The sequence below is a fragment of the Euleptes europaea genome, chromosome 4 (assembly GCF_029931775.1).
Source record: "Euleptes europaea isolate rEulEur1 chromosome 4, rEulEur1.hap1, whole genome shotgun sequence".
NCBI classification, from domain to species: domain Eukaryota; kingdom Metazoa; phylum Chordata; class Lepidosauria; order Squamata; family Sphaerodactylidae; genus Euleptes; species Euleptes europaea.
In genome coordinates this window covers 94,949,225-94,961,818 of record NC_079315.1, presented here as the reverse complement: position 1 = coordinate 94,961,818, position 12,594 = coordinate 94,949,225, and the positions used below count along the sequence as shown (strand labels likewise).

The 12,594-nt window shown below is 42.0% G+C and overlaps 2 protein-coding genes across 6 annotated transcripts in view; both read left to right on the top strand.

Annotated features, from left to right (window-relative positions):
• KIF2A (kinesin family member 2A) overlaps positions 1-12,594 on the top strand; it is a 63,148-nt gene that overhangs the window by 28,707 nt on the left and 21,847 nt on the right. For 3 of the 5 annotated variants that reach the window (XM_056847900.1, XM_056847898.1, XM_056847897.1), the window contains exons 5-9: positions 3,285-3,407; positions 3,869-3,969; positions 5,363-5,458; positions 8,882-8,936; positions 12,350-12,512. In XM_056847900.1, the coding sequence (XP_056703878.1) occupies positions 3,285-3,407; positions 3,869-3,969; positions 5,363-5,458; positions 8,882-8,936; positions 12,350-12,512 (538 nt within the window). The remainder of the gene's footprint in view (positions 1-3,284; positions 3,408-3,868; positions 3,970-5,362; positions 5,459-8,881; positions 8,937-12,349; positions 12,513-12,594) is intronic. The other 2 variants (XM_056847901.1, XM_056847899.1) reach the window with 1 other exon arrangement.
• Positions 5,577-5,928, top strand: LOC130476062 (small nuclear ribonucleoprotein E-like). The gene has a single exon (XM_056847902.1). It carries the CDS (start codon positions 5,602-5,604, stop codon positions 5,887-5,889), a length of 288 nt encoding a protein of 95 aa, XP_056703880.1. The 5' UTR covers positions 5,577-5,601; the 3' UTR covers positions 5,890-5,928.

The window sequence follows — 12,594 nt, the reverse complement described above, 5'->3', positions numbered from 1 at the left end:
GATTCTATGACTCTATGATTCTAGGTATTACCCACAAAAGGGACAGGTTAATTCAGATGACACTCAAGGTAAAACACAGCCTGGTGGGCCAGTCCACTGAACTTAGGGAAGAGTCAGCAGTACATTCACGAGGACCCTCTACAATTGTTCACGGACGCCAGCCTCAAAGGATGGGGAGCCACCCTCACCGGAAAAGTAGCCCAGGGCCTCTGGTCCATGCAGGAAAAGAGGCTTCACATCAATCTTCTGGAGCTTCGAGCAGTGAGACTTGCCCTACTGACCTTCACCGCAGACCTCCGACGCCACCATGTGCTGGTAAGGTCCGACAATATGATGACCAAGGCCTACCTAAACAAGCAGGGAGGCACCAGGGCAACAGTCCTTCATCTAGAGGCCTCGTGGATCTTCCAATGGGCTCAGCTCAGTGTGCACCCACTGAAGGCGGAACACATCAGGGGAGTTTTATACATCCAGGCAGACTGGCTAAGCCGCCAAACCGTAGACGAAGCCGAATGGGCCCTGGATCAACAAACCTTGCAGACCATCACTCGCAGATTCAGACTACCAACAATAGACCTATTTGCTTTGGGCATCAACCACAAGGTCCCACGCTTCTTCACCAGGTACTTCCACCCGTGGGCAGAGGGAACAGATGCTCTCCTGAACCCATGACTTCAGGTGCTACTATACGCCTTCCCGCCACTACCTATCCTCCCCAGAGTACTACGCAAGATCCAGCAAGAGAAGGCCAGGGTCTTTGTAGTTGCTCCATTCTGGCCCCGCAGACCATGGTTTACCACTCTGCGCACACTTGGCGAATACCAATCACTCGGAACATGCTGCAGCAGGGTCCACTAGTCCACCCAGACCCCCGATGGTACTCCTAGACTGCGGCTACTCAGAACAGGTCGTGAGCACCATCCTGGAGGCATGCAAGCCAGGTACCAGACGCATCTATACCGCGTCCTGGAAGGCCTTCATGTGATGGTCTCGCAGAAAAAAGGTAGATCCCCTCAACCCGGGAGTCAACAAGATCTTAGAGTTCCTTCAGGAAGGAGTACACTTACAGCTGTCTGCATCCACTCTCCGACGCCAAGTGGCAGCAATATCCACAATCATTCTTCTCTCAGAGGGCGTCCCTACTTCTCAACATCGTGACATCATTGCCTTCTTAAAAGGGGTTACTAAAATTAGACCACCTACGACACACTGTTTCCCCACTTGGAAACTTAATCTCGTTTTAAAGGCCCTTACCTCGCTGTGCCGGCGTAGGCCAAGGGCTGGGCAGTGCCCGCAGTCTTCAGACGTGCGGGAGGTATCTAGCCCCTTTTGGAGCAGGCAACAAAGATTATGCTATCTACCAAGGTCAGAAGTCAGAGGCGTCGTCAAAGCAGGCAGGAGTCCACGGCTGGAAAGATCAATCATGAGCGGTAGCAGGAACACAGAGAAACTGCACGGTTGCTTCCGCAAAGTGAAAGCATGCCTGCACTGCCTTTATCAGTCAGTGCACTTCCAAGCTAGGCTTCATCCTGAAACGACTCAGCACCAGTTCTCTGTCTGCTTAGCCTCTCCAAGCGAGCACTTCTCCTTTTACCCTGCAAAATCACATGCTGCCGAGTCCTGATATGCCTATCAGGTTCAGGTGAGCTTGGAGGGCTGTCATTCTCAGCTTCCGCTGCAGGGGTTGGGGGAAGAGTAGCGTCTGTCTGCCCTTGTTCCATCTCTCTGCCTAGCTGTGGTTCCTGCTGAGTTGTTTCAGGCTCCTGTGCTACTGACTGCAATGGAGGTACTGAAGGCCCAGAGGCAACCTGTTCCTTCACTTCAGCTTCAGAGTCCTCCGAGTCCTCAGCTCCCAAGGCAGGGCCCATGACACCCAGACCCCTTTGAGCCTCTGAGAACAGTACCCTTAAGGTTCCTTAGGATGAAGTTCCTATTCCTGACCGCAATCACCTCTGCTCGCCGGGTTTCAGAGCTACGAGCGCTATCAATCAACAAAGGCCTTTGCATATTCCACAAAGAAAAAGTGGTCTTAAGACCGGATCCTATCTTCCTTCTGAAGGTAAATTCTATCTTTCACAAATCCCAAGAGATTTCTCTGCCCTCATTTTGTCCAAAACCATCATGCCAAGCCGAAAGAACCTGGCACACCTTGGTTCTTCGACGGGCTATTCGCATATTCATTGCCAGAACGGCAGAGTTCAGACAAACGGGCTCTATGTTCATCAACATCTCCAACCCCAATAAGGGCTCAAGAATGTCGACAGCCGCCATCAGCTACACCTTGCGGCGGTGTATAGTGGAATCCTATAAAGCTTCCAAGGTTCCGGTCCCAGACGGTATTACAGACCACTCGCTACGTAGCTCGGCTACCTCGGCAGCATTTAACAGACAGGCTCCAGTTGATGAGATCTGCCGTGCTGCCACCTGGTCTTCCGTTAACACCTTCGTCAAGCAGTACAAAATTAATACCTGGTCCTCCGCACAGGTGGCTTTTGAATGCAGAGTTCTCCAACACGTGGTGGACGAAGGGAACTAACCCACCCAGATGGGGAGCTCTTGGAAGTCCCACAGATAAAGATGCTCTTGCCTCGGAGGAGAATGGAGCCTTGGCTACTCACCGTGAGGGCTCCTTCTCTTCTGAGGCGAAGGGCATCTTGCCCACCCGGGCTAAAACGGATGACAGAAGGACCAGGATACGTTATCGTTTCACTTTCCTGTTATCACTTCAATTTACCTGTTGAAGTATCAATTCACCCATCAACCTTTAAGGTTCAGTCAGGGTCTATGTATCAGTTCACCCGTCAACCTTCCAGGTTCAGTCAGGGTCTATGTATGTTGCAATGCACTATGGTTCCTGTTTCCTAACCTTACCTTGTTTGTACAGTGTTCCCAGTTTAATGTTCTTACACTTCTCTAAGTAGCTGGGCAAACCTGTAAATAGAGATTAAGGGCGGTCTTCCCGCCAAGGAGACAGGAAGTAAAGTTTGGTCCTGCCCCCTGGAAAGAGGGGGAAAACACCCACAGATAAAGATGCCCTTCGCCTTGGAAGAGAAGGAGCCCTCATGGTGAGTAGCCAAGGCTCCATTCTAATGCTGATTTGTGTCATGGTATGATTTCCTGAAGTACCTGCTAGTGTCCAAAGCGTGCGTTTATAGTTTGTTTTAAAAGTAACCGATTTGGACACTATTGTGACAGTATGTAAGAACTTGTTGAGAAACAAGGACACTTCCTGCTTTCCTGTTTTGGCTAGATTTCTTAAATATGTTTCTCTTTAAAAATTTCAGTGGTTGGTTCTGCACGTGCGCGGCCTACTCAACTTCCTGAACAGTCTTCCTCTACACAACAGAATGGTAGTGTTTCAGATATATCTCCAGTTCAAGCTGCAAAAAAGGAATTTGGACCCCCTTGTATGTAAATCACGTATCAAGGATTCATTCATTTTAGGCATTACATGTATACTCTCTTGGACAATTACAGAATTCATTAAGTAGTGGATAGTCTGTGCCAATGTTATGTCTACGTTGAGAAATCACAGTGTGATTGTTCTTCCATAGTCGTGTTGGTAACAGAATATTCGTAAAACTTCGGCTATTCTAAAACTGTAGACTGAGAGTGAAAATTGACCTGACTTTTCAGTAGGTCAAACCAAGAGAATCACATGTATTAAGTCAGTTTGTGTTTAAGGGATGCTGTCTGTTCTGGGCTGTCACTGTCCATTGCCCTTATCCCTAAAATAAGCAGTGTTAAGTCTACAGTTCATAGCCCAGTTCATGCTGAATTGCTTAGGGAATTATTTAATGAAGGCAGATAAAAATAAAATACGTACTTTTGTGAATGGCAAAAAGAAAATGACTTTTTTCCTCTTAAGCACGTAGAAAATCTAATTGTGTGAAAGAGGTGGAAAAACTGCAAGAAAAACGTGAGAAACGAAGATTACAACAGCAGGAACTTAGAGAGAAACGGGCTCTGGTTTGTATTGCGTTATTTATAATTGTATGTATATTCCAGATATTCATTTAAGCTAATATTAAATATTCTCTTGTTTTCTAAAAATGTAATCTTGGTGACACCTTTCTAAAAATGAAAAGATAAAACTAGAGCTATACTTTTGCTATTAAGTTGTCATGTTTGAGACTCTGAGACATAAGAAGTTATTTGAATATTTCTACAAGCTTAGTTTGGTTGAAATTATAGCAGTGCACACAGTCATTCTTTTAAACAAATTAGTTGCTAATCTTAATAAAATCCCTTAATTTTAATGAATTCTGTCACAAAGCAGATGCTGTAGTACAACCAGCAGCATAATCTTGCTGGCAGGCTTGTGTGTTATGTTTTCTAGTCTAATGTGAGACTTGCAGTCTCCTACCGATGTAATATTGGCACCCATATAACTTGATAGTTGTACTGATAGTGCTAACCTTCTGAAGTATGTGGGGATTTTTCTTTCTGTGGTTGTTAAGGAGGAATAAAAGTTCTCTTCTTGCAAAGAGTTAAACAGATTTGCATCCAGTAGCACCTTAGATTCTAATCAGATTTTGGGGGGTATCAACAGTTGAGAGTCAAAGCTCCTGTCATCAGACACAAGTGGCCACAGCATGGAGGTAGAGCATCTGCTTGGCATGCAGAAGGTGCTAGGTTCAATCCCTGGCATCTCCAGTTGAAAGGATGAGATAGTAGGTGATGTAAAAGACCTCTTCCTGAGATACTGGAGTGCTGCTGGCAGCCTGAGTAGATGACACTGACCTTGATGGCCTGATTCAATATAACACTGCTTTGTGTGTTCATGTGATATGAATCTAGCTGACTTGAATCTAGACCAACATGGCTACCCTCTGAAACTAAACACATAGGCTGTGTTTATGTGTTCTCTGAGGCACATAAAGCCTTTTGGCGTAGATGGACTTCCAGGAGGAGTTCAGTGTTGGGGTAACTGCACAAATGGAGTTCAGTGGACCTGCTCTTGCTTATTCAGGAGCTCGGACAGTAACATAGGTTGGAAGAAGTTAACATCTCTGAGAGGCTTTCAGTTTGCATTTTCAGATGTTGTGGAAAGTAAGTGGTTTAGTGGTCTGGACACGAGTAAAAGGAATGACGCAAGTAGCAATATTAACAAGTGTGATTTGGTGGTGGTGGAGTAAATGTCAACTGTAATAGCGAATTAAGCCCTGGCCATGTGTACAAGGACTCTTTGGGATGCAGCTTCTAAAATATTTACAATAAACTATTGCAGAATTTAATACCATGCAAATATTAAGGTATGTCCTTTTTACTTCAAGCATCTATTGTATCTGCAAACCTTACATAAATGTTGAGGAAAACTGTTTGTTGAAATGTTGGCCACCATTTTTTTTCTTCCTTTTAGGATGTAGATGCCACAAACCCAAATTATGAAATTATGTGTATGATTAGAGATTTCAGGGGAAGCCTTGATTATAGACCACTGACAACTGCAGATCCTGTAAGTTTTATTTTAACACTTCTTCCCTACAGGATTTTTTTTTAACATAAAAAAGTTTATTTATGAAGAACTACAGGTGGTTGAGTGCGGGACAAGGAGGCGAAAGGCCAGTGGCTCCGGCGTGTTTTATCGCGTTCTCGGCCATGGCGTACCTCGGGCAGGGCCAAAAGGTCCAGAAGGTGATGGTGCAGCCCATCAACCTCATCAACCTCATCTTCAGATATCTACAGGATAGGTCCAGAATTCAAGTGTGGCTATATGAACAGGTGAACAAGTGGATAGAAGGGTGTATTCTTGGATTTGATGAATACATGAATCTGGTGCTGGATGATGCTGAGGAGGTCCACTCCAAGACAAAATCAAAGAAACAGCTGGGTCGAATCATGTTAAAGGGAGACAATATTACTCTTCTACAAAGTGTTTCTAACTAGAAACTGCTATCCTCTATTTTCTGATTATGATGTTAATCTTTATATGGAAGGATGTGGTTAATCCTGCCAATTCCAAACTGTGCTTCAGTGTCTAGAAGAGAAAAAATTAATTTTTTTGTGCTTACCTAATTTCCCTACAGGAGTTTTGGAAGCTTAAAATAAGTTACAAGAGAGTGTGTGTTACCTTGAAAGGACTTGATTAAGCATAGGGAGGAGGTCCTCATTTTCCATGGAATCCCCTCCACTCAATAGAAGCTCCATCTCACACTATTTTTGAGGGTCTTTTGATGGAGGGCATGAGAGGTGGCAGCTGGAGGAGAAAGGCAGGGACAACTGCATTCTGTGGACAGAACTGCATTTGCAATCCTTGGCATCTATGCCAGCATGTTGTGGCCAGATAGTGTGTTTGCTGATACTTATCACATGCTTTGAAACTGCTGTGCCTATAAGCCTGCCAGTTTTTAGTATGATCTGAAGTTGTCTGAGAACTATATCCTAATTGAAAAACCTGAGACTCACTCTCAGAGTACCAGTTTTATTATTCTTTTTACTATTTGATATCAAGAATGGTCAGTTAAGAAAAACATAATCAGAATTCACTGTCAATAATAACTTTATTGTTTCCATATAGAGGTATATTCGTTCTGTTGTTCAGTTAGTAATGATGTCTTAACTGAGAGCCAGTTCAGGTGCTACTTTGGGCTGCTTTTATCTCTCATGGGTATAATCTGCTTTCCTGAGCTGGGAATCCAGAGATCTCAGTCATGGTAACCTATGATCTCAGACTCCTAGATGTATTATGATTACAGTACAGGCTGAGAGTGTAAGATTCCAGCTGTTTGAAAAAACCCAAACCTATTGGTAACCAAAGTCACAAAATAGCCCTAGTGTTGACAAAGTTGCAGCTGTGACTTATACAGTGATATCAGATGGCTAAATTAATCTGTGAACTCTTCCCTGAAAACCCACATCACTGGTGAGAATCTGAAAACTGTAAAGAATGTATCGTCACCTGGAGCTTCAAGTGTTTATGGTGGTGAATTCAACATATGATTTTAGTAGCGATACTGATATCCTTTGGCTCAGAGTATGAGATTCAGCATCTTGGAAAACCCAAGATGAACTTCTCAGCTACAAAATTCTGCTTAGGGTTAGATGGTAAATCTAAGTCTGAGAAGAATTCCTTCTTCCCCCTTTCTCCTTTTTTTGCCCTGCCTCAATTTATCTGCCTCAGGAGGAGCAGTGTAGTGGCATTAGGAGGAGGCCAAGAGTAGAGAGAATTCTTGCAGTATTGTTCCTTAGCCTGTCTTCATTCTTCTACTTGACTTCCTTCCATCTGCCCATTGCATCATGGGAAGTGCAGTTCTCAGAATGTGGGACATTAACTATCAGGAAAGTTGGGAACTACCAGGAATGTTGGGAACTACAATTGAGAAACCTGACAGGGCAGGTGAAAGGTTTGAGATGCTCCTACAAGGGGATAATCCTTCAACCACTCTTCAGGTTGCAAAATTTTGTTTAGCAGCAATGAAAATTCATCGCCTTAGAACAGTGCAATTGACGCATGTGTCCCAGCTGTAATTCTTTTTTTAAAATGTTTTAAGACTCGGACTGTAATTCTTTGATTGCAAGAATCTATTAGTTCATGCTTTCCGTTTTATCATGTTTTGACTGGCTAAGTGCCGCAAATATATTATCTATCTATCTTGGGAACTACATTTCCAGAATGCACTAGACACTTGCTATCCCATAACAATTGATAAATACTGTCATACGTTCTGGACACTACAATTCCCATAATACATTTGACGGAGGAAGATAGAGTTAGAGAGCTGCAAGAATGCTCCCTTTTCTTCCCTGGTGGATTCCGTCAGAAGGACACCAGGGATGGTGTGTAAGAGAGGGAAAAATTCAGTGGGGCACCTAGAATTCCTTAGTGCTTCAGCTAACATAATTGGGTACACTGTAAACATAAGAAAAACCATGCTGGATCAGACCAAGGCCCATCAAGTCCAGCAGTCTGTTCTCACAGTGGCCAACCAGGTCCCTCTAGGAAGCCCACAAGCAAGACTGCAGCAGCATTATCCTGCCTGTGTTCCATAGCACCTAATATAATAGGCATGCTCTTCTGATACTGTAAAGAATAGGTATGCATCATGACTAGAATCCATTTCGACTAGTAGCCATGGATAGCCCTGTCCTCCATGAACATGTCCTTTCCCTTCTTAAAGCCTTCCAAGTTGGCGGCCATCCTGGGGCAGGGAGTTCCACAATTTAGCTATGCGTTGTGTGAAGAAATACTTCCTTTTGTCTGTTTTGAATCTCTCACTCTTCAGCTTCAGCAGATGACCCCATGTTCTAGTATTATAAGAGAGAGAGAAAAACCTCTCCCTGTCTACTCTCTCTACGCCATGCATAATTTCATACACCTCTATCATGTCTCCCCTTGCTCACCTTTTTTCTAAGCTAAACAGTCCCAAGCGTTTTAACTGTTCCTCATAGGGCAGTTGCTCTAGCCCCCTGATCATTTTGGTTGCTCTTTTCTGCACCTTCTCAAGCTCTGCAATATCCTTTTTTAGGTATGGTGACCAGAACTGAACACAGTTTTCCAAGTGTGGTCTCACCATAAATTTGTACAAGTGCAGTATGATAGCAGCAGTTTTATTCTCTATTCCTTATCTAATTATGTCCAGCATGGAATTTGCCTTTTCACATGGTGCTTGAGCTTGAATTCCATCTCTACTAAAACCATATTTTTGACTATTCTCAAATACCTCTGTCTGAGCTGTGGGGAGTTCACCCCTCTTTAGACATTATGTTTTCTAGTACATTTTGCTTGTACACCTCTCTTTAGACATGTTTTCTTGTACATTTTGCTTGTGGAAATTTGTATTGATTTTGGTTCTACTTCCGACTAATTGCTGTTACAATTTGCAAGTTGGGTTAAAATTTGGTTTATAATTTTCACTTGATTGTCTTTTTTTTTTTTTAGATTGATGAACACAGGATATGTGTTTGTGTTCGAAAGCGACCACTAAATAAAAAAGGTATGGCTTTTAGTATTTTCTGGGGGATGGGGGATAATTTTAATGTCATGTTGAGGAATACTTTCTCCATTATCTGTTTGCAGTATAAATGGTCAAGATCAATGGTAATATAAGTTCGGTAAAATTCAGAGCTGAGAAAATGGAGAGAAACTTTCCCAAAATTTCACGGAATAATTACCTAATAGTTTCCAGACGCCCATGGCAGAATTATTATAGTAAAACCAGTTCTCTGAGGCAATGGCATCTTGATCTGTGGGTGTTTTCCTTTGCTCTCTCCGGGGAGGCAGGACCAATTTACTGAATATTGATAACTGGATCTGTAGAAAATTCATTTACTTAGCCTCAGCAAGCAGTTTTTTTAATTGAAATCTGACCTCAAACATGAACCACATAACTCACTTTTTACCTTTAGGGGGAGATGTAAATCATGTATCAGAATCAGAAACCTGTGGTACTTCAAGCCCGTAGTCCCAACAGGTGTCTGAGCACAAAATGATGGCAATGGGAGTGTAAAATGTGTGGTATTCTGTGGAATGGGGAATGTTTTCTCATTCCCTGCAAGGACAGGGTGAAGTACTGCAGGAGGGCAAATAGCACATTTTCAGAACCTTGCAAAAAGAGTTCTTTAACTCACAGAAGTTGTTTCCTCAAAAGTAGCCACTACCTCAGATGGAATACTCATATTGTATTTACTTGAGCTTTTAGTCCTGTCTTAGGGACAGAAGAGTCTCTTGCTGATGTGTAATAAATGTATTGAACTTGTTTTGATTATCTGGATACATTTTTGTAACCTCTGCTGGCTCGAAGCAAGAAATCTTTTACTTGGACCTACCAATAAAATGCTGTTCTCTCTGCAATGGTTCTGGACGAATAGACATTGCAATGTTTTTCAAACAGGTTATCGTATCATTTTTTAAAATTAATTTAAAACATTTATTCCTGCTTCACCAAATCTCACGATGACCTGTATACAATTTTAAAATTAGCAACAGCCAATCAAAACTACAAAAGAAACCATTTGTTAAAATGCAACTGCTGCAGCAAAACAGACCTTGACGATCCAAAGCCTTTAAAAATAGAGAGCATCTACATTCCCTCCGAATGCCAAGAAGGAGACAGTTGTGGACTGCTGCTGGAATGTTCCAAGTTCAGCGAATATACCAAAAATAACAAATGTTAAGCTTAAATGTTAAATGTTAAGGCCATTATTTTATCTGAATTCTGGCTATTCATACCTTTTGATTAAAATCCTAAATGCCTAGTTGTGTGTAACTAACACTTCTAGCGCCTGATTATTTAGAGGCTTCTAATATCCTTGGGCTGTTTCATTAGATGTGGTATTAGTGCGATAAAGAGAAACACTGGAGCTGTAATGGAATTTTGGTGAGGAGGGGATTACCCTGTAATTATGTAACTGGGTGGTTACATAATGTCCCATTTGAGTGTCTTGTGAAGAGCAAAAGAATAGCAAAGCTGCGAAATGATCTGTTGAGAATTGCTTCACTAACTATAGAGTGCATTTGACTGTATCTTAAATTTTTGATATATTTGGCCTTCTTCCTGAAACGCCTTCCTTAGCTGAAGGTCTTTGAGCACTTTTTAAAAAATATGTTGATATTATGGGTTGAAGTCACACCTTTGATATTGTGCTACATAATGAAGCAACTGGGTGTACTTTTAACAATCTAAAAAATGCATGTATTCCACAGAAGTTAAAAAGAGGTACAGTTAGGGCCATTGTCCCATGACCTTTTGCCCTCATTAGCCTCTTGCTGTTTCCTGTATTTTAAATTTTGAGAGTTCCTTAGTCTGAAAAACACAATGAGTAATAAATCCCAGCAAAGCTTAAAAGTGGTTTTCCAAGGCTAGTACTAGATATTCAGGTAGCAAGCATGGTGCATGTTAAATTATTCAGTGTAGTTCTTGCGGCAGGTTCTTAAGTATTCTCCAATACTTCCAGCAGTATTCTTTTGTGTTTTCCTTTCAAATAGGACAGAATTGTTTATTTCCCCAGTAACACAGTTACAAAATTGTGTGTGTGTGTGTGTGTGTGTGTGTGTGTGTGTATATATATATATATATATTATATATATATATATATACACACACACACACACACACACACACTACTGCTAAACTTCATTTGCTTTCTTTAACTGGGTAGTCAGTGGTAATGATTCAAAACTGGAACACTTCTTTTAAAGCAGAGGTCTCAGTATGAAATTATAAACAACATGTTCAGTTCTATGCCTAAAGAGATTCCCCTTCTTCCCAGAAATGGGGCACACAAACACATGTGACTGTACATACAAAGCACCTTTGTTTGCTCTTGGAAGAGTGGTCTTTGTGTATGTTATTGCTGAATCAGGCATTTAATACAATTAACAATCACTATTACCAATTAATGCATGATCTGAAGAAATCAAACTGGATTCCTCTTATGTGGCTGAAGATAGGTCATGTTCTTTAAGAATGCAGAGATATATTGAAGTGCTGTTCAAGTTATTGAAAGGTTTATAAATTTATATTTATTTTATTTATTATTTCTATTTGTTACCCCTCTCTTCCCAGCCAAAGCCAGGCTCAGAGAGGCTTACAGAATATAAAAATCATATTAATCAATAAAAACATTAAAACATTTTAAAATAGCCCTATAAAATCATAATCATTATACTAATTTACCTAGGCGCCTCTAACATATGAGTCACAATACAACAACCCAGCTAGGTGAGCAGACGGAAGGCACCCGATGGTCTTTATATTTAGGAACCGTAGCTGGCCTCAACCATAAGCCTGGCGGAATAGCTCTCTTTTACAGGCCCTGCGGAACTGAGGTCCCGCAGGGCCCTGGTCTCACTAGAGAGGCTACTCCACCAGGCCGGTGCCAGGGCACTCTGGCTGCATTCAGACCTCACAACAAACTCTAATTAAGCCAAGGGTTGTTGGTATCTGGCATGATTACAGCATGTTTGCTGTCCACTGCTCTTCCACCTCCCTTCTTTTCTAGCCCGCAGAGCATGATCAAAAAAGTACCCATCTGATTAAGCTCTAGTTTGCTGTGATATTGAAATGCAAGTGCTTGAGCAGTGCTTCAGTTTGCCAGGGCACTTGCATTCAGATATTATGGTAGGTTAGTGCTTAATGAAACTGATAGCTATTCAGTCAAGCTTGTGCTCATTGGGGGAGGAAGGTAAGAACGAGGGGTGTGCAATAAACCCAGCAGATGTGTTACAGTTCTGCCTGGCACCAACGAACTTCCTGTTAATCATAGTTTAGGATGTCTGAATGTAACCCGTGAATACTAGATACTTTTTATTATACATTGTTGCACTCTTTCAGTATCTTGGATATGTGTTTTGGATCGCTAAAATTTGTGTATCTTGAACATTAATGCAAATTTATTTACTTTTTAGAAACTGTAATGAAAGACCTTGATGTAATAACAATCCCTAGCAAAGATGTCGTGATGGTGCATGAACCTAAGCAAAAGGTAGATTTAACAAGGTACTTAGAAAACCAAACTTTCCGCTTTGACTATGCCTTCGATGACAGTGCTCCTAATGAAATGGTCTACAGGTAGGTGTTTTACACTATCTGGCACTAGTTTTGTGTCCTTGAACTTGTGCTGCTTTGTGTAACTTGAATACCTGGAGTCTGT

Bases quoted from the DNA above. Each gene is read 5' to 3' on its own strand.
- LOC130476062 (XM_056847902.1), top strand. From the start codon at position 5,602: ATGGCGTACCTCGGGCAGGGCCAAAAGGTCCAGAAGGTGATGGTGCAG.